The sequence below is a fragment of the Strix uralensis genome, chromosome Z, assembly GCF_047716275.1.
Source record: "Strix uralensis isolate ZFMK-TIS-50842 chromosome Z, bStrUra1, whole genome shotgun sequence".
NCBI classification, from domain to species: domain Eukaryota; kingdom Metazoa; phylum Chordata; class Aves; order Strigiformes; family Strigidae; genus Strix; species Strix uralensis.
In genome coordinates this window covers 63,817,590-63,840,026 of record NC_134012.1, presented here as the reverse complement: position 1 = coordinate 63,840,026, position 22,437 = coordinate 63,817,590, and the positions used below count along the sequence as shown (strand labels likewise).

General features: G+C 43.3%; 1 protein-coding gene across 1 annotated transcript in view; it reads right to left on the bottom strand.

The window, feature by feature from the left end:
• Positions 1–22,437, bottom strand: part of SHB (SH2 domain containing adaptor protein B) — a 93,647-nt gene that overhangs the window by 21,074 nt on the left and 50,136 nt on the right. The window contains exons 4-5 of the mRNA XM_074856457.1: positions 21,262–21,430; positions 15,220–15,339 (exon numbers count right to left, since the gene is read on the bottom strand). Of these exons, the coding sequence (XP_074712558.1) occupies positions 15,220–15,339; positions 21,262–21,430 (289 nt within the window). The remainder of the gene's footprint in view (positions 1–15,219; positions 15,340–21,261; positions 21,431–22,437) is intronic.

Genomic DNA, 22,437 nt, shown 5'->3' with positions numbered 1-22,437 from the left:
GTAGGGAGGCTCTGCAGAGAGATCTGGACAGGCTGGAGCGATGGGCTCAGGCCAACTGGATGAGCTTCAATAAGGCCAAATGCCGGGTGCTGCACTTGGGCCACAACAATGCCCAGCAGCGCTACAGGGTGGGGGAGGAGTGGCTGGAGAGCTGCAAGTCAGAGAGGGACCTGGGGGTGTTGATTGACAGCTGGATGAACATGAGCCAGCAGTGTGCCCAGGTGGCCAAGAAGGCCAATGGTATCCTGGCTTGCATCAGAAATAGCGTGGCCAGCAGGGACAGGGAAGTGATCTTACCTCTGTACTTGGCACTGGTGAGGCCGCACCTCAATTACTGTGTTCAGTTTTGGGCCCCTCACTGCAAAGAGGACATTGCATTACTCGAGCGTGTCCAAAGAAGGGCAACGAAGCTGGTGAAGGGTCTGGAGCACATGTCGTTTGAGAAGCGGCTGAGGGAACTGGGGTTGTTTAGTCTAGAAAAGAGGAGGCTGAGGGGAGACCTCATCGCCCTCTACAACTACCTGACAGGAGGTTGCAGAGAACTGGGGATGAGTCTCTTTAACCAAGTAATAAGCGATAGAACAAGAGGGAATGGCCTCAAGTTGCACCAGGGAAGGTTTAGACTAGATATTAGGAAGTATTTCTTTACAGAACAGGTTGTTAGGCATTGGAATGGGCTGCCCAGGGAAGTGGTGGAGTCCCTATCCCTGGAGGTGTTTAAGAGTCATGTTGACATAGGACTTAGTGATATGGTGTAGTTGGGAACTGCCAGTGTTAGGTTAATGGTTAGACTGGATGTTCTATAAGATCTTTTTCAACCTTGATGATTCTGTGATTCTTTGAAACAGTAGTATGCAATCCACATATAGTTTGCATTTTGAGGACCAAAACTCTATCACTGTTTCCTGAGATTTCTATCTTATTTCACGGCAATGGGATGTCACCCCATCCCTTCTTTTCAGGCAGTTTGCATTACAATTTTTAAGGGGCACAGTCCTGCAATGTCAAGCAATCAGAAATGTATGGTGTTTAAGTGTAAAAAATGCTGACTCACACATACTGGTGAAGGTGCCTGAGAAGCACAAACACACCTAAAAGACAATGGTGAATATGAATGCCTGGAAGATGTGTCCAACATTTAGACAGGAATAGATGCTACAACTTTTGTCCAAGAATGATCTTAGATACACAGAGCTACACAATTACCAGAGCTTACCTCACCCCACAAAGCAATTCCACATCCCACTGACCCACAGATCGGGTACTTTTCCATTTGTATGACTAAGTAGAATTATTTTGGCCTAAACAACAACAATAATAAAGAAAACACACAGTGATCGACCAAGCAATGCAACCACAGATGACAAAAGTAACTCATTAGATGTGAGTATCAATGCAATCAGATATTGGAACCCCTGCTTTAATGAACCTAAATGGAAAAAGGTAGTGCTCCTACATATTGAAACACAAGTGCCTTTGGCTCCTGTAGCACTCAGGTAGGCTTGGAACTGCATTTTACAAAAGTCAGTTTCAGCTGTTCAATTTTTTCCAATTGTAGCCATCATTTTGTCAGTCTCTTGACAACCTATTTCCACAGAGTGATTTTTTAAAAAATCTAAATTAAATCCCTATTTTTTTACTCTGTAATGTGATTGATTTATGCAGATGCACAACAAAGACTCTTATTATTTGTCTCAGAATGTGCCAACAATTTTTGCACATTTTTCAGTGAGAGCACTAGTAGTACAGTGCCAGAAACCTAGTATTGGAGTTCGCTGCCTTTTTCCAGTCAACCTGCATATGTATAAACATACAAATCACCCACAGTCACAGCATTTGTGTTTGCTGTCAAAGTATATTAAAGATTTTGCCAGGAGATGACAATTTACAGTCCACGCAATTTACAGCTCCAGACAAAACAAGGGGAAACGGTGAGTTCATTCCGGGGGGGCGGGGGGGGGGGTGGGGTGGGGGCAGGGCGGGATGGGGGGGGTGTGTGTGTAAATTCAACTTTTCCACAATATTCTCCCTAGATGTTATCTCTCCCTCACAGATACTTCAATACATGTACCCCTTTATTGCATGTAGGCACTCATGTGGGTATACAGATATTCTGCCTGCCACTTACCTGTCCTTATCACAGACTGAGATATATCCATCAACTATCCCATTTGCTGTAAGAGCCAGCTGGAGACTTAATATCTTTTTATATTTTATATGAGTATCTTTTCATATTTCATGGATCATGGATCATCCATAAAAACATCATATTGCTTCTGTTCCTATTGCTGATCCACTACCTGATCCCAGGGAGGTCATCACCTCTCTGCCCTCATCCTCCTGCTCATACAACATACCTGTGCCACATCTGGCTTCTGGAGCTCTCCCCTATTGTGCCTACTTACAGATCATGATAGTAAATATGTAAAAGCATCAGTCCAATGATAGAATAGAAACAGCAGTCTTCATCAGTTATTGGGGCGAGGGGGAGACAGCAGACCCTAGCTTCCCAAAAAATCACCAAATAGGAGACTTGCACTAACTAGAGTATTCCCACCAGTGATTTTAGCATGTCCCCTCTCACAAATTGCTTTGAAAAGCTCATATACTGTGCAAAACACTCCAAAAGCAACATAGTTGCTCTTATTAAACACAGCTTCTCAGGCCTGCCACATTTGTACCAGCTAAACCCGTGTAAAAGAAGTAAAAAAACCTACAGCCAGGATACTCAGCCTAATGGGAGTGCTTTTCAGAAGACATTAATTAACAAGTGAAAGGTGAGTGTGGTCATTTGAAAGTATTTCATTAAGGCTTCTGCAGCCAGTCATGATTTCTAATTTATGTGTCTAAACAGTGAAGCGATCTCTCCTCAAATTTATTACACCTAAAGAAAGTAACAGCAAGACATGACACTTGAGTAGATACCAAGAACAGATTCAGTAATCACTTTAGGACTCTAGTTCAATACATGGCCAGTGCAAGCCTGGATGGATCATTGTTGTAGCCTCACAACTTAATCTTCAGCACTACTTTCCCATGTTCAAAGTACAGTCAAAGCGGAGACCCATATTCATTGCTTCAAGGCTCTGTTGCTGCCTGAATTTCAGTTTCAAGATAGCTGTATTGGGAAACAGGCCTTAAGGTGCCACCCAGAAGTAGCTGTAGTGTTCCTGAAGAAAATATCCAATCAAGCTGGACTCTGGAAGATGCAAATCTAGTATATATCCTAGTTGTCCTGCTGTAACATCAACCACTTCAGTTTGGCTCATGAACATTTGCCTTACACCAACAGGTTTTACTTGGTTTACTGTGCCCAGCTGTGGGGTAGTACTTCTTTCTCTCCTACACTCCAGAGGGGCTTCCAGTCTCTCATGTGGAGGGTCCTAGCTCAACATAACTCCACCTCCTTTTACAAGTTTGACAACATTCTTTTTGGGGTGAGTTGGTTTTCACACAGCCAACGTACATACAACCCTTAAGGTCTTAGTCAGTGTGCCATGAAACCACACAGCTGATAGAGGACTTGGTGGTCTACCCTGGCAATTCCTCTACTAATGACTAAAGTGAATGTTCTTAGGAATAACACAGGAAGAAAAGCAGAAAGTCACAAGGAGATCTGACAGAGGTGGGGAAGCTGAGAGATGTTATGGTTGAAATCCAGTAAATCTTTTTATTTCAGATGTTCCTAGGAAGTTTTTATTATCCTCCTCTCTCTGCCTCTGGCAAGGAATACAGTCAAAGATGTGCTCTTGTGAATCACAGGTAACTTACTATTTGAACACACATCAGTTCAAGGACATACAACAGCAACAGTGGTCCCAAACCCCAGCCCCTTCCCTTTGGTTCCAACAAGCCAACAGAAGGAGCTATGTGCTTTAATGGAAATCAAACAGAACCTAAATGAGTGTGTCTCAGGCAAAGGGTTTTAGGACAACCTTGCTCCACAGGGCTTTCACAGCACTGTGCAACAGCCTGCAGGGAACACATTGCCTCTAGTTTCCATTGCACCATCACATCTCCTGGCACTGACAGAAAGCACCAAGCATGTAGGTGCAAGGGAAAGACAGGCTTCAGGTAGAGGGGGAACTGGAAATAGCTAAAGATAGTCAACCTTCAGTTCTGTCAGAGAGTAGAAGACCCTGCTGCTCTTATGTTTCTCCAGACTGCTTAAGATTTGCTGTGTGGCACTCAGTAGTCTCTGGCTAAGTAGTGTGGACAGCCTGAGGATAGGCATGCTTGGGCCTAGTATTATTTGGAGTGGATCAGGCTGCACAGTACTTGATCTAGAGATCTTTAGGGTCTCATGAGATAGCAGGCAGCCTTGAGACATTGATGAGATCATTCTGGAATTTCAATTCACAAGGTCAGAGCTCAGTCACAGCTTGCCTGTGTTAAGTCATGCTATATGGTTTTTGAAACATTGCCCTGAAGAGGTGGGATTAAGTTATAAGATGAAAGCCTAAGGGAAGTGTCCAAATATGTAAAGCCTTCTGGGGCAGATTTAGAGGGTAGCCATGGAGCACAAGGAGTCTTATTGCCTGTGATAAGTACCTATAACATCCGTGGACCTAGCAGCAAGCCACATTGAGATTCACTGATCCATTCTGGGAGACGGAGAAATAGCTATAGCTAGCAATAAAGGTCCCAGTCCTTCCTGCAAAACATACCACCATGGGGCCAGCAATCAGGACACCCCTTACTTTTCAATGTAGGGAAAATGCACTAACAAGAAGAGAGAATAAATAGTGAGGTGTGGAGATTAACATGCTATCCAAGGGGCAGCTTATGTAGAAAAAAATCAAATAGAAGCTACTGTAATTGTACAAGAAGTATGGATACTCACAGTTTTTGAGAAACAGGGGCAGTATACCTCTAATCAAAAGGTCTCTAAGAAACAAATATCAAACACCTGGCAGCCACTGCCACAGGATAATGACTAGAACAGAATCACAAAATGTGGGACTTGAGGCCATTGTCTATATTCCCTACAACTTCTTATCATCAGCTTCAATTTGCATAGTAATGAATTTTGTGAAATCATGGCAGGGAACAGTTAAAACTACAGTCATCTTCAAAACCAGTAATTCCATATTAGCATATGCCTTCACATTCTAACATTAGTGTCACAGAGTGCTTCCTAAGATGGCATTCCATGGAATCACAGGCCATACAGTGGGTGCTAATCAGGGACACTGTACAGACCATATCAGAGAAGGACATAGGACAAGGACCTAGGGTGAGTTTCAGAAGAAGTGAGAAAGAGTCCAACCAGCATGAACATTTAGGAATTACTTACAGAGAAGAGCTGCTCATTTTTTTCCACTGTAGCATCTACCAACTCCAGACCTAAGATTCAAGAACCATGTCCTAATGCAGTTATTGTAGGTTAATGAAACAACTGGCAAGGCTGCAAGTTTATAACAAAGTAAATTACATGTGACTGGTCAGATTTAATTTTGTGCTACAGCTTTATTAACAAGTATCCCCTGTAAGTACCAAGTATCTTTATAGCATGCTACCAGATGCTCCGCAGCCTGTGCTTTTCATTTCAGACATCATAGATGCACCAACAGAAGTTCGATGCTGAAAGGGTCTGGTCCAAATATCATTTGACTATGCACATTCAACATCAATCTTCTAAAGCCTCCTTCTTTTGTAGGTATCTTGCACCCACAGAAGACCTCAAGTACCACCAAGCCTGCCTGTTAAAGGAAAAAGTGAGCAAAGCCTGATTTTATACTATCCTATCATGTCAGTGTTGATGCTAGCCCCATGTTGCAAGGGGAGTGCTGGATTGGTAGGGCAACACATGGTCAGGTTCTGTGTAGCAGTTGTAGGACAACTTCATTATTACAAAGAGTCTCTTATTTGGTTGGCATTAACAAAAACACTGCCATGAGGTACCTACACACAAACCCAAGCATGTTCATGCCAGCAGCCCAAAGCTCGCAGTTCCTTTATGATTTTTAAAACTGAAGTCCAGTTGCATATCCTAGTGATCATAATAGAAATTAACTGCCTGCCAGTGACATCAGCCAGCAACTTACAATTGAATGTTTCAGGGATTCTTCCCTGTAAACAGAAGTAATTTTATTTCCAGCAGTGGGATCGTCATCATGAACTAGACTATACACATCCTCAGTATAATCTGAGGAGAGGATGGCTGGTTGCTGTTGTGTCTATGGTTAACTCTGCCAACTACCCCATGCACACATCATTTAGTTCCAACCCCCCTGCCATGGGCAGGGGCACCTTTCACTAGGTCAGATTGCTCAAAGCCCCATCCAACCTGTCCTTGAATACCTCCAGGGATGGGGCATCCACCACCTCTCTGGGCTACCTGTTCCAGTGTCTCATCACCTCCACTGTGAAAAACATCTTCTTTACATCTATTCTAAATCTACCCTCTTTCAGTTTAAAGCCATTACCCCTTCTCCTATCACTACATGCCCTTGTAAAAAGTCCCTCTCCAGCTCTCTTGCAGGCCCCCTTTTGGTACTAGAAGGCTGCTATAAGGTATTCCCGGAGCTTTCTCTTCTCTAGGCTGAACAACCCCAACTCTTTCAGTCTGTCTTCATAGGAGAGGTGCTCCAGCCCTCTGATCATCTTTGTGGCCCTCCTCTGGACTCACTCCAACAGGTCCACATCCTTTTTATGCTGGGGGCCCCAGACCTGAACACAGTCATCCAGGTGGGGTCTCATGAAAGTGGAGGGGGAGAATCACCTCCCTTGACCTGCTGGTCACACTTCTTTTGACACAGCCTAGGATATGGTTGGCTTTCTGAGCTGCAGATGCACATTGCCAGGTCATGTTGAGCTTACATCTTATATACATATACAAGCCAAACATCTGTTCTGGTGAAAATAGGAGGTGAAATAATGTCTTATATAAATGTCACTCAAAGATGAAGCACTGGGAAGAGTACAAAGCCACCTGAACAGTGGTTGCACCACTGGTAGACTGCTTAGCCTATTCACTGAAGTCAACAAAACTATGAAAGAACACAGAGGCTTGAAACTTCTCTTACTATCACACACTGGAAGACATAGGGCTGTTTAAGCTAGAAACCCACTGGGACACAAAGTACAGGAGGAATAGAATCATAGAATGATAGAATAGTTTGGGTCGGAAGGGACCTTTAAAGGTCATCTAGTCCAACCCCTCTACAATGAGCAGGACATCTTCAACTACATCAGGTTGCTCAGAGCCCCATCCAACCTGACCTTAAATGTTTCCAGGGATGGGGCATCTACCACCTCTTCAACCTGTTCCAGTGTTTCACCACCTTCATCATAAAAAATTTCTTCCTTATGTCTAGTCTGATTCTACCTTGTTTTAGTTTTAAACTATTACCCCTTGTCCTATCATAACAAGCCCTACTAAAAGTCTGTCACAATCTTTCTTTCCCTTTGAGGATTGAAAGATCACAATAAGGTCTCCACAAAGCCTTCTCTTCTCCAGACTAAACAATGCCAGCTCTCTCAGCCTTTCTTCATAGGAGAGTTGTTCCATCCCTCTGATCATTTTTGTGGCCCTCCTCTGAATCCTCTCCAACAGGTCCATGTCTCTCCTGTGCTGAGAACTCTAGAGCTGGAAGCAGTACTCCAGGTGGGGCCTCACCAGAGTGGAGTAGAGGGGCAGAATCACCTCCCTCTACCTGCTGGCCATGCTTCTTTTGATGCAGCCGGGCTGCAAGCACACACTGGTGGCTCATGTCCAGCTTTTCATCCACCAGTCCTTCTCCTCAGGGCTGCTGTCAATCCCTTCATGCCCCAGCCTGCACTGATAATGGGGGTTGCCTCAACCCGGGTGTAGGACCTTCTACTTGACCTTGTTGAACCTCACAAGGTTCCCATGGGCCCACTTCTTGAGCTTGTCCAGATCCTCTGAATGGCATCCCTTCCCTCAGGTGTGTCAACCACACCACTCAGTTTGGTGTCATCTGCAAAATTCCTGAGAATGCACTCAATCCCACTGTCTACACTGCTGATGGAATATTAAACAGCACTGGTCCCAATATGGAACCCTAAGAGACAGCATTCATCACTGATCTCCATCTGGACATTGAGCCATTGACCACTACTCTCTGCAAGCAACCATCCAACCAATTCCACCAAATAGTCCACCCATCAAATCCATATGTCTCCAATTTAGAGAGGAATGTTGTGGGGGACTGTGTCAAAGGCCTTGCAGAAGTCCAGACAGATGACATCAGCTGCTCTTCCCTTGTTCACTGATGTAGTCACTCCATTGTAGAAGGCCACGAGGTTGGTCAGACAAGAACTGCCCTTGGTGAAACTGTGCTGGCTGTCTTGAATCACTTCCCTGACCTCCACATGCCTTAGCATAGCTTCTAGGAGGATCTGTTCCATGATCTTCCCAAGCAGAGGTAAGGCTGACAGGTTGGTAGTTCCCAGGGTCCTTCTTTTTAAAATGGGTGCAATGTTTCCTTTTTTCCAGTCACCAGGGACTTCACCTGACTACCATGACTTTTCAAATACTGTGGACAGTGGCTTTGCAACTACATCAGCCAATTCCCTCTGGACTCTGGGATGCATATCATAAGGTCCCATAAACTTATATTTGCTTAGGTTCCTCAAGTGGTCACAAACCTGATCTTCCCTTACAGTGGGAAGGACTTTGCTCCCCCAGTCCCTGCCTTGAGGTCCATCCACTTGAGAGGTGTGGGAAGAGAGATTGCCAGTGAAGACTGAGGCAAAAAAGTTGTTGAGTACCTCAGCCTTCTCCTTGTCTATTGGTACCAGTTTGCCAGTCGTTTTCATCAAAGGGTGTACACTTTCTTTAGCCTTCCTTTTCTGGCTGACGTACCTATAGAAGCCCTTCTTCTTATTCTTTGCGTCCCTTGCCAAGTTCAGTTCCAGCCATACCTTGGCCTTCCTGACTCCATCCCTACACAACTAGGCAGTCTCCCTATACTCTTGCCAGGATACCTGCTCCTGCTTCCACTGCCTGTGCATTTCATTCTTGCTTTTTCACCTGACCAGCAGGTCTCAACTCATCCATGCAGGTCTCTTGACTTCCCTTCCTGATTTCTTACACCTGGGGATTGAGAGCTCTTGCGCTCTATGGAAAGCATCCTTAAAGATCTGCCTGCTCTGTTCTACTCCCTACTGACTAACTCATTGAACAGCTGAAAGTTTTCTTTCCTAAAATTCAGGGTCCTCTTACTTTACTCTTCATCTAACTCATACCCCTCAGGACTGCTAACTCCACCAGTTCATGACCCCTGCAGTCCAGGATGCATCCAATCTTGATGTCACCAATTAGCTCACTTGCGCTGGTACCATCAGGTCCATTATCGTGTCCCCTCTGATCAGGCTGTCTATTATCTGGCTTAAGAAGTTACCCTCAATGCACTTCAGGAGTTTCCTAGATTGCCTACAGCATGCTGTGCTGCTTTTCCAGCAGATGTTGGGGTGGTTGAACTCCCCCAGCAGGATGAGAACCTGTGAGTGTGATGCTTGCTGAGGCTGAAGTAAGAAGGCTTTGTCAATAGGTTCCCCTTGATTGGTTGGCCGGTAGTAAACACCAGCCACAATGTTCCCTCTGTTGCCTCGGTCTCTAATTCTTACCCATGTTTTCAACCTGCTTGTGGCTATTCTTCAGAGACAGATTTTCACAATCTATCCATTTCTTTATGCAGAGGGCTAAACCCCCTCACCCATCCTTTCCCATTTCTTCTGAACAGCCTGTAGTCGAGAGCTGCAGTTCAGTCATGGGATTTGTTTTACCAAGTTTCAGTAATGGCAACTATGTCATAGCTTTCTAGCAGCATGGTGACTTCCAGCCCCTCCTGTTTGTTGCCCAGGTTGCCTGCGTTGATGTAGAGGCACTTCATCTGGGCTGTCAGCTGTGTCACCTTCCTAGAGGAACACACTTGTTGTGGGTGAGCTTAGAGGGCATCTGATCACCATGCAGCCGCTCACTGCCCCCTCTCCCCACAGCACTGAGAGGGGAAATAAAGCAAAGGTGCTGCTCACTCCCTCCTTCCCCCTCAGTGCTGGGAAGGAGGAAAGCAAAAGGCCCAGGAAATTGAAATAAGGACAGGGAGGGATGATATAATCCATTACAGCACAGGCAAAAGACAGACTCATTAGGGGAAGAAAAAAAGAACATAAGTTTAATACAGACACTAACAACAACAACACTTAACAGACAGAGTAGGACTGTGCAAAGCATTACCACATCTTAAATACACCTTCCCCCATCCCTCCCTTCTTCCTGGCTCAGCTTTGCTCCTAATATCTCTACCTCCTCCCTGCCAGCAGTGCAGGGGGTAGGGAATGGGGGGTGAGGTCAATCTTGCTGCTTCTTCCGCCTCAGGTCAGGAGGAAGTTCTGGCATTCTTCCCCTCTTCCAGCGTGGTCCCCTTCTCACAGGAGACAGTCCTCCACAGACTCTCTCTGACATGAATCACTCCCACAGGTGTGTGGGTCACCGCTGTGTGTTGCAATCCTCCCAGCACTGAACTACAACAGCAGGGCCTTCTTCCCATAGAGTCCTGGCCTTCTTTGGGCACAGTTACCTGTTCTGGCATGGGGCCCATCACAGGCCAGAAGTCAACATATGCTCCACTGTAGAACTCCATGGGTGGTAGGTGGGGGTGGCCCTGCCATCTTACCATGGGATACAGGGGAGTCTCTGCTCCAGCACACCTTCCCCCCTTCCTCCATTCTTTTACTGACCTCAATCTTCAGGCAGATGTTCTCCTCACAACTCCCACAGCTCCTCCCAGGTTCCCCTTCTTAAATACATTATCACAGAGGTGCAGCTAATTGGCTCAGCCTTGATGCAAAGGTGGGTTCAATCTGGAGCTGAGGGAGCTCTGGGAAGTTTCTCACAGGGGTCCACCACTGTATTCCCCTCCCCTGCTACTAAAAAACCCCTGCCACTCTCTCAAGCCTGGACAACACCTTAATTTCTTTGAGGTATTTCACTGGTGTTACTCTGTTGGCTCCTATTACCCCAAAAGCCCCTGGCTCATCTCTGTAAGACTTCAAGTGTGCTCCAGTGTACTCAGTATGTCTCAGAGCAACAGGCTGAGGATCTTCAGCAGCATCCTGTCCCTCTAATCTTGGCATGTTTTTCCACAGCTTGTCATGGGGAAGCCTGATATCCCCCTTGCCCTTCAAGTCTAGGTTAAAGCTCTGTCAATGAGCCCCACTAGCTCATGAGCAAAGACCTTTTTACCTCTTTGAGAAAGGTGAATCCCACCCAATGCCAGCAGGCCTGGTGCTGTGTAGACCTTTCCATTATCGAAAAACCTAAAATTGTGGTGGTGACACCAGCCACAGAGCTATGTACTAATAGACTGGGTCCATCAGTGTCTTCTAATGTGGCTGCCCACAACTGGAAGAATAGAGGAAAAAATTACCTGTGCTCCAGATTCCCTTACAAACTGTCCCAAGGCCCTGATGTCTCTTTTGATTGCCTCTGGACTACTTGTGGTGGCTTCATCACCACCCACATGGAACAGCAATAATGGGTAATATGAGTGCCGTACCAGGGTAGGAAGTTTCATAGCAATGTCAACCTGGGCCCCAGGGAAACAGCAGTTTCCTAAGAGGTGGGTGTGTCCAGCATACTGGACCCTCTGTTCCCCCTTAGAAAGGAGTCACCTACAACTATAACCCATCTTTTCATCCTCAGCGAGGTGGTCATGATACAGCCTTTCTGACCTTGGCAACACCTTTCCTGTGGACCATCATCCACATCATCCATGTGATGTTGCATTATTAAAAGAAGTGTTGAAAGGTTAGAGGTCAGTTTTATTAGGGACACTGTAGAACCAAATGATTAGCTGTTAGGATAATGGTAGAAACAAATGATTAACCTTGAAACAATCTGCTACTGTATATGCCTGACAAAAAGCAGAAGCCTAGGTAGAATTAATGGGTAGTAGAGACAATGAGCTGTGACAACCTGCCTATGTGTGCCAAATTATGAAGAAACTAGGTAAAAGGTGATTCTGGCAGGGGGAGATCACAACACTGACGCATTGGTCACGGACTTTAATTGCACCCCAGACTCAAGGCAGCGGAGAGGGCAAACTAGGCATCTGTTGTAATTTACATGCTAAGCATAGAGATTATGACCAATCAGTAGATACGTATCAGTGCATTGAATATGTATAGATTGTGTGCATAAATAACTGTAGTTTTTGGGACTATGGTGTGCTGTCTTGGGACAGGCACCCGGGACATGCGCATTCATGTAATAAAGGAAAAATACCTCTATCCCGTGTGTGAACTGGGAGTCTGCACACCAGGTACAAACCCCTGTTTTTGGGTCAACTGACCTTTCATATCAAGAACCTCATACCTGTTGTACAGAGGCACTCGGGAAGACAAAGATAGACAAGGAGGAGGCTTGCCTGCCATCCTGAACATGGACTTGCCTCTATTCACTCCTTTTCTTTAAGCTACTGCCTTCTGCCTGCCAGGGGGAGGATACAGGATCCCCTTGATCTTGGTTTGGTTTTTTTTTTTTTTTTTTTCTGGTAGCTGTTCCTGTTTCTGTTTCAGGGAGGGCAGAGCATGGTTCCACCAGCCTACCTCTTTCTCAAGCTCCCTGATGCTCTTTAACCTTTCTACTTCCACCAGGCTGAGCAGATCATCCACTTGGACATACCTCACACAGCTGTTCTCACTACTGCAATCCATTACCAGTGAAAGGTTCTGTCATGCCCTGAATTCACATTTTAATAGAAGATGAAAGAAGCAGGAGGTCCTGCAAGTCAAATAGTAATGAGGATGTAAGATTGTACATGAAATGAATGGATTTCCATCTGACCTTAAGGTAAGCTTGAATAGGTGCAAAACAACCTCATCACAGACTGATCAGATGCCTCTAGGCAAGTGAATCAGAACACAAAATAGTATCATGTGTTTGGCACTTTGAAGGGCTAGCTTCCCACAGTTAAAAGTAGTCATAAACCAGGTTGCTTGTGAGGAAATATTTCAACCAGGGAACGTGAGTGAAACCTGAGAACTGAGAATTTAACTCTTTGAGCTTAAGGAACAAAATCTTCACAATCACCAAAACTCTTTAAAATCTTACTTTGATTGGAAAATCATCTTCATTAAGGAGAGAATTAGAAAACAACAATGAATTATAAATTCAATGTCCTAAATATGCAGAGGAGGGGAAGAGAGCTTTATGGCAGTGAGTGAAAAATCAGATGTGAACAACAGCACCAAACATAACTTTGTCAGTAACTTGCAGATGGTAATGGTCAGTGAGATGGCAAGTAAATTGAAGCAGACTTCTAGCAAAGGAAGCAGGTTTGCATGATAACTTAAGCATGGTTAAATGACATGATCCTTTATTGAGCTAGCTACTTTGAGAGAAAATACTTATTGCATTTGCAGGATGTCAGGAGAGCTCCTGGAAAAGAAAGAAAATTGATCACCAAGCAATGGACAGAACATGAATTCTATCTGCAGTACCATGGGCTTAAGAGGAATATGTGAGCTTTGAGGGGCCATAGGAGAACAGTCATGATTACAGGGAGCTGGTATACAGAATTAATAGACTGCATCAAGAGGCCAGAGTCAGCACTAGTTTTGACAAATGTATAGCAGAGGAAGCAGTGAATCTTATGCTCCAGAAAACACATACTGGAGGAGGTCAGTCATTTAGTGAGTTATGGGGAGACCTTTTAAGTACCACCAGGAAATCTGATTTAGAAAATTTCAGAGTACAACATGCACAGGGACAATAACATGCAAAAGGACATTAAGGGCCGGCATCCAGATCCAAAATTGCAAAATATAAATTTAACTGTCACCTTTTCCTCTTGAAGTTGGGCTCTGGTTGAATAACAAAAATCAATATGCTGATGCAAGAATTAAGTGAAATACTTAAAAACAAAAGTCATATACCAAGACTTACAAGAATTTAAGGGAAAATTTAAGCCTACATATATCTGAAGCATGTGCCATTAATGCTTCATTGTTTGAAAATATCTAGAGGGCTACTGTATCAGAGAATACGCAGATCAGACGACAAAAGGGAAAACAGGAGCTGAAGCAGGTGTGTTCCTGTTCAAGGCAGACCTCTAGCTTACAGAGATCCCAAGAATAATAGCAAAGGAATGGAGATGTAAAAAATAGTCCTACAAAATATTTTTCTTAAGCCCTAGAATAGAACCTTAAACTATGTTAACAGATGCACTTCTATTCAAACCAAAGTGAGGATATAAAACCAATCTGAAATTTACTGTTTAGACCATCAGATTAAACCATGGTACAGTAGATGTGGCCCTTTATTTCTAATGGACCTATGAGTGTAAAAAGGATCAAGGTTTAGTGCTACGGAAGTGTTACATTGTTACCATCAAGTATCAACATTATCCCAGCAGAGAAATATGTCTCCAAACAGACCTATGAATAACCCATGTAAAAGCCAAACTGGCAGGAGTAATGCTAGTAAAAAAGGCAAGAAGGACTGTGTCCCAGACCTACTTGGAAGGGTGGGTTCTACATCAGACCCTAAGTGAGAAGAAATGGAAAGGAAACAACTTTCTTTGCACTTGTACAGCCTATAGCAAGGTCAAGGGGCTTGTTCTCCTGCACAGAAAACCTGGAGGGTTGGACTAGATGATCTTTGAAGGTCCCTTCCAATCCAAACCATTCTATGATTCTGTTCTATGATATGTTAAAGACAACCTCTGTGATGTACCCTGATCAATCTAAGGCAGGCGAGGCAAGTTCAAAGCAGCACTAAGATTGGAACAATGCTTATTTCCTAATTTTGTAGATCTTTCACCCTTGATCCTGTGCTTTTTACTTTCGAGAATTGTAGCAATACTGTACAGCTCTACCACAGTAAACCACATGAAGCCTTTCTTTCATGTTTGAAGCAAAAGGAATAAAATCCCCAAACAATACAGTTGCTTATTTAGTCTGAAGCAGAAGCAGCATGAGCATTTCAAATCAGAACCAGAGAAAATATTCCAAGTTTATTTAGTTAAATGGGCACCAAATGAAGAGTAAAAAAATCTCTTAACATCCCCAAATTACAAGGTCCTGTGACAGTGACTGTCACTATGCATTATGTAGACTGACAGTCTCAAACTCTCTGGGTACCCTCCTGAGCTGAACTAGTGCATCAACACTGGATCATTTTCTCTTCTTGCACCAGAGAAGTTATGGTTTATAAATTACATTTATTATGTTTTACTGACATGTACTCACTTCAGTGAAAGAGAATAGTCATGCTTGCTTGTTTGACTCTTTCTTACAAGGTAGCTACACTCTTTACATAAACGTAACAGGTCTTCTGCTTCTGTCCGACTGATTGCTCCATGATACCATCTAGGAAAAAGCAGAGAAATTAATACAGACACATATTCCAACTCATACCCCTTTCACTAATTTGTTTCTTTAAGGTATGAATATTGGTTGATATCACATGGATATCTTTAAGATCTAACATATTATGGATAAACAGCACATTGCTCACATTATCTGAAGTTAACTTTATAACTTGTGGAAGCCTGTAGTTCCTGTTAACTGAAGGAAAAACCTAGATCAGGAGAGCATGTAATAGGATTGGTGTACAAATTTATGTAAGAAATTCCCACTCAGAGCAACACGTTATAATCTCTATCTTGCAAGCAGGAGATCCATAATATACACATTTACTCTATTTCACCCCTGCAATATTTCAAGTAATGTGCAAAAGAACAAAAAGAAAACAAACAAAAGTAAACAAAAAGAAAATCACATCTGAAGAATATAAACAGTTAACAGTGGAAATGTTTTGCTAAATATATCTCTGAGAAAGGAGAAAAGGGAAAAAGTGTGAAGATCTATAGCAAAGATACTTGTTCTAAATCCAGCTGTGACACCTGCTGAAGGTGGTGTTCCTCAGGGGTCAGTATTGGGACCAGTGCTGTTTAACATCTTTATTGGCGACATGGACAGTGGGATTGAGTGCACCCTCAGCAAGTCTTCTGATGACACCAAGCTGTGTGGTGCGGTTGACAGGCTGAAGGGAAGGGATGCCATCCAGAGGGCCCTTGGCAGGCTTGAGAGGTGGGCTCATGCAAACCTCATGAAGTTCAAAAAAGCCAAGTGCAAGGTCCTGCACATGGGTCGAGGCAATCCCAAGCACAGATATAGGCTGGGTGATGAGTGGATTGAGAGCAGCCCTGTGGAGAAGGACTTGGAGGTATTAGTGGATGGAAAACTGACTGCGAGCCAGCAATGTGTGCTCGCAGCCCAGAAAGCCAACCATATCCTGGGATGCATCAAAAGAATTGTGGCTAGCAGGTCAAGGGAGGTGATTCTCGCCCTCTACTCTGCTCCTGTGAGATTCCACATGGAGTACTGTGTTCACCTCTGGGGCCCCCAATACAAGAAGGGGGCCTGGCTCATGCGGGTCCAGAGGAGGGTGACAAAGATGATAGGGGGCTAGAGCATCTACTCCAGCAGGTCCAGTGGAGGGCCACAAAGATGATCAGGTGGCTGGAGGACAGGTGGATCAGGGCTCAGGACAGGTGGAAAGTGTTGGGGTTGTTCAGCCTAGAGAAGAGAAGGCTCTGGGGAGACGTTATAGTGGCCTTCCAGTACTTAAAGGGGGCCTACAGGAAAGATGGGGAGGGACCCTTTGTCAGGGAGTGTAGTGATAAGATGAGGGGTAACAGTTTTAAACTGAAAGAGGGTAGATTTAGATTAGATATAAGGAAGAAATTCTTTACTGTAAGGGTGGTGAGACACTGGAACAGGTTGCCCAGAGAAGTTGTAGATGCCCCCTCCCTGGAAGTGTTCAAGGCCAAGTTGGATGGGGCTTTGAGCAACCTGGTCTAGTGGAAGGTGTCCCTGCCCATGGCAGGGGGGTTGGAACTAGATGATCTTTAAGGTCCCTTCCAACCCAAACCATTCTATGAACTCAGAGCATTTCAAATAAGTCTCTGGTGGATCTGTGGAGGGGGTATGATCAATTCAGGGAAGAAATGAAATGGGGAGAGGAGACGTGGGTTCTTCACAAAACTTACCGCTGCAGACAAAGAACCTCCTCAGCACATGCTGCTCTGTATCAGCAATTAAAATCTCACAGTTCAGTAGTAAACTCTTAGATCCTTTCCCCAAGTTTCCCAAGCAATGTAATTCCCTTCCTGCAATTGTCAGATGCACTTTGAAGCACGACGTGACACTACTATGCCTGCCTAAACAGGATAATGCATACATCAGAAGTGCTCTCTGTCTGTTATTACCAGGAACTGTCTCTGGCCTTGTGCAAAAAATTTTTTTCCATTTGTTCTCATTTTATTTCTCTGCTGAACTTACTCTAAGGGAGATGTTCCAAATAAAAGGTAAGTGAGTAAAGATCAGACAGATCCCTTTGACAGAAGTCATGCTCTTAACTACCTTGTGCTGATGTCAGCCCCCTGTCAAATCTGATGAATGTGCTTAAAAAAGAGTTGGTGTTCAAATTAAAAATTCATTGTGTGCCTGGTTAGAACCAAACTCTGCAATAGAAAAAGCTAAAAAGAGGGTTATACTATTGTATCTTCAAGACAGATCAGAAAGGGAGGCCCTGACAGTTCCATCACTTTACAAATAAAATTGAGACAAGGACATGAATGTTTTCAGGCAGTGTTCTCCTTACCTCTCATTAGATATTTACTGCTGAAGGATATTTCTCAAGAAGTAATTTAAAGACTAGGTTGTCTTCTGAGTGTAAGGGAAAAATATTAACACCAAGTATAAATTATAGAATGGATATGGTAAAGTCTAAAAATTATTCCCATTAGCTAGAAATATTTTTCTTTCTTTTCTCCCCAAAGGGACAAATAAAACAAACAAAAAATAACCTAGCCAAAACCACGGAGATACCCTGGACTCTAATATTCAGAGGGAAGTATTTCATATATTCTTCAGATCTGGTGTTCCCCAATTGGCAGAGAGGTTAATGGAAAAAGAATGCAGGGCTGGTGCCAGAAAGCAAAACCCACTTTTAAAACAACTGGATAAGAAAACCAGTGAAGTATGAAGACAACTGCTGATGGGAGAAAATCTGATTCAAAAGTGACACCTAGAAGCTGTTTTGGCTACAGCTGAGAGTAAACAGCAGTATCCAGAAGTGTAATTGCCTGTGAATCATATGCCCATGTAAATGGGACACTCAGATTGCTCCTGTTCCAGCTAGCTAGCGAGATAAGCATAGTGCTATAATCAGCTTGAAGTTCCTGACTAATTTGCTGTTTCAACCATATTTGGGCTGTTTGCCCTACATGTGTCTGTTTTTTAAATGTCAACATATAGGTATTTGTGCAGAACGGTCAAAGATTCAAATGTCAATGATGTGATCAAAAAATAGAGAAATGACAACTTGTGGAAGATACCAATGCAAAAGCATGGGACATAAAAACCTGAAGAAAGGTTTTTATGAAGACATGCACGTCTTCTAAGATATTCTGGAAAACACAGGCACACAATGCAAATCTAAAAGTAAAAATCACACACTTTGACCTTTATCAGGATCTTCTCCCAGGATTGAAAGCACCCTGATTTTGGTTTATAGAATGTTCTTCCTGATATCTCTTACTTTCCCAATGGTCAGGTTTCAGCCACTAAACAGCCACTGAAGACAGGATAGCTCCATCAATTATACCGTAAGTATAATCAGTTATGACAGCTCATATGCACAACACTACTCTGTTTCTGAATTGGTTAGAGCGAAACAGCAAGTCACCAGCTCTTGTATATAAGGCTGGGAGGGATTCATTTTCAATAAGACAACTTTAACAGCAGAACACACTTTCTTCTTTTCACTGTTACTGAGGAAATTGAACAAATTCATTCCATTTCCCTGGGTCCGCGAGTTAATAAGTTGATAGTTAAGGATTTCTTAATCACAAGCAACTAGAAGTATTTTCTTGATATATTATCACATCTTGGTATTTCTGCCTTTTTGGGAAACTTCCTAACCTACCTATCCACTTGTCAACTTGCATGCTTCCTTTCCTCTAGTTCTTGTACTCCTTTCTACAAAAAAAGACTCCATTTTTGTAGAGAAAGATGGAATAGTTTGGCATGTACTGTGGAGAGGTCTCATGCTAGTAAAACTTGAGCAGTTTGAATGATTATGAATAATCTAGGGTACAATAAATCTAAACTCTTCCATTTTCTGACACATTATTGTAAACTGTGCATTCATTTCAGATTTGATCCAGCATAATGAAGAATCAAAAAGAACCTCATGTGACTGACACTTGAATAATTAAAGGAAGCAAAACTAGCTCTCCAGTTTTCAGTTGTTATTATCACTTGCAGTTATACATAATTGCAGTTACATTTAAAAAAGAGAACTACACAACAATATATTTATGAGTCTAAAGTTAATTAACATATGTTTACTTCCTATGGTATTTTAAATTTTTGGGGGGGTATGGTAGGCTGGAACTACCCGAATCTGAGGACCAAATTTTACAGTCGAATTTATAGCCTTTGACTCATTTACCTAGCAGTATCAGTGAGTGATTTCAAATAGTGGTTGCTTCTTCCTCTGTTGGAGCTAAGTGTACAATCTGCTGATGAACAGCTGGTCAAAGGCTGAAATTCATTAGATAGAATATGACAGCATGCAGCTGATATTATTCTCTGTTTCAAGCTTAAGTTTCCAAATATTGCAGGTAAAATGCAATTGACAGAGCAGATTCTCTCCTACTGAGGATCTGAAGTGCAAAAGGATTGCTAATACTCTTAGTACTGCTACCATTCAGGAACAAAGTATTCTCACTAAGAGTGCACTCACATCCATGCTAAATTATGCCCTCCCTCTCCTGTGAAAATAAATACTGCATCTAACTTGGAACAACAGTGTCTGCCATGGGTCTGCCTTCAGGCATTCAAGACACAGCTTCCTCAATTTACTGCATGAATCCACTGGCTTCTCAGTGCTCATAAATATAAGTGTAACCTGTGTAAATAGCTCCACAAGAAGATTTTTCTTGCTTGGTATAACAGGGGGGTCTGGCCCCTTCTATGAGGCTGCATCTTTAGTATCATACAGTGTGGAGGTTTGAACTCAGCTGGCAGCCAGACGCCAAGTGGCTGGCCATTCACCTCCTCCTCCCCCCTCTGGTAAGATAGGGGAGGGACAAAAGAAGAGAATTCGCGGGTTGAGTAAAAAGAAAGAATTTACTAAACATAACAAGAGAACAACAGTAACAATAATTTCAAAGAGCAAACAGGTAAAATGCAACAGTGGCTTATCGAACATGAGGACCGCTCCCCGCCCCCAGCAACAATACTGACCGACGAGCAGACGGCGCGCGTGAGAGAGAGATGAGCCTCAGAGCCAGAGGCCCCACCTGGGCATGACATCACATAGTATGAAATACTCCAATGAAAATTAACTCCATCCTGGTCGAAACCAGGACAGTCTCCACCCCTTATTCCATACCATTGATATTATGCTCAGGACCGCCCGCGCCCCCCCAACAACAATACCAACCGACCAGCAGAGGCGTGTGTGAGAAAGAGATGAGCCCCAGAGCCAGAGGCCCCCAGCTGGGCATGACATCACATGGTATGAAATACTCCAATGAAAATTAACTCCATTCTGGTCGAAACCAGGACATACAGGACAGTGGGTCACTCCATCACACAAGCCAGTCTGTCCAAATGGTTCAAGGATGGGTAACCATGAGGCAGGACAGAGGCCACCCTTGTGGATACCAGGACATTCACTCCAGGGAGCTCCCCAAGAACTTGAGTTTGGAGCTGACAAAACTGCCTCTAAATACCACCCTTGAGTTTGACACCACCAGAGTAGAAATAACAGTCTCTTTCCAGAAAGCTTTAAAAGTGATTTTATCAGTTTTTCCCTGGAGTATTATTACAGACGGATGCAAGGCATGTCTGAGGTACAAGAAACATGCTGTGCAGCCACAAAGGTATGGAATTTGTGCAGCTTTAAAGCACAATTTGCATATATGTGATATACACCTGTTTTCCTCAATGCAATGTAATCAACATGGTTGAAAGTGGAATAACTGCGCATACTTGGCAGATAAAATTCACTGTTCCTGAGATGAGTTTCCTGCTTAACACTATTTTGTCCTCCACAAAAGTTACTTAAACTTTGCAGGATTAATAACAGTTTTTTGTGAGCACTAACACAGGGGATACTGAGGAGGGAGAGCTGAACAGCAGGATCTGGGACACTTGCTGCTCCTATAATTTGTGAAGGCAAAGAGCCAGAAAGCAATTAGTGTGCTTACTTACATCTGCTTTTCCAGTTGAATAGTTGGATCTATTCTCTCCCCCAGGATCCCACAAAATTCTGGACTGTCATGTTTGTTGTGTTTAAAGCCTCCTCCAGGTGCTCTTAACTGCCTGCGCTGGTCATTGGAGGGAGGAGATGCTTGTCGTTTCTCACTTCCATTAAATTGGGCTGCAAGATACACAATAATTACCTCTCCAGGAAAGGTTAACAAGGACCAAAATAGTTGTAGCACTTAGAGAGCTTTCATACTTCCCAGGGAGAATAAACATGCATCCACTAGCAATAAGACGTAGTGGTTTATCTACAAAGTTATATGCATCATGTAAAGGTGTTTCTAACTCTGCAAAATACAGTCCTAAAATTCTCTTGCTTTTCCAGTAACAAAATCCACATCTGCTAAACCTTGTTACAATACCTAGTACTTACCTTAACATTTGATACTTTCTTCCCCAAGAGATGATATTGTCAAACAAGTAACAATAACAAAGATAGGCTTTCAGTCACCTGCCATAATTACAGTAACAAACATCAAGAATTCAGCTTGCCTCAGTTTATGTGGAATCATCCTAATAGTGATCTGGGTGCAAACCCAGACAGGTAACACCCATCTATCCACATCAGAAATACTGTCAAGCAGCAATGAATTAGAAGTGTATCCACTTATACAACACTGGCATAAAGCTTTTGTCTTGAAACACTAGGGTACAAAGTGCTGAAAAGGGAAAATGGCATTTGTTAGTTTCTCTCACAAACTAAATTATTCCAAGAAAAGCAATACGACTTATTTTGCAAAGCTGTAATTTCTCAGAGTACTGCAACATCTGTAGCAAAGCACATATTAATGATGTCAGCAATCCTCATTCTACACTTACTACATTTACACTTGCAGAAGGAATATTGACAGAAACAGTGAAGGGAGCTACTCACACCACCTTCCTGACTCTCACTGCCTTCCATGATTTGCTTCTTCATCAGAAACTAACACTCCCAGCTGCAGATGGATTACTGTTTTAGGGTCATCTAGTGGGGACCAGGCAAAAAAAAATTCACTGTATCAGGAGGCAAACATAACAATGCACATGAACACACACAGCACAATCACCTCCTCTGAATTTCAACAGCAATATCAGAGAAAAATGTTACAAGGACAATTAAAGGGACTTGTACAATAGCAT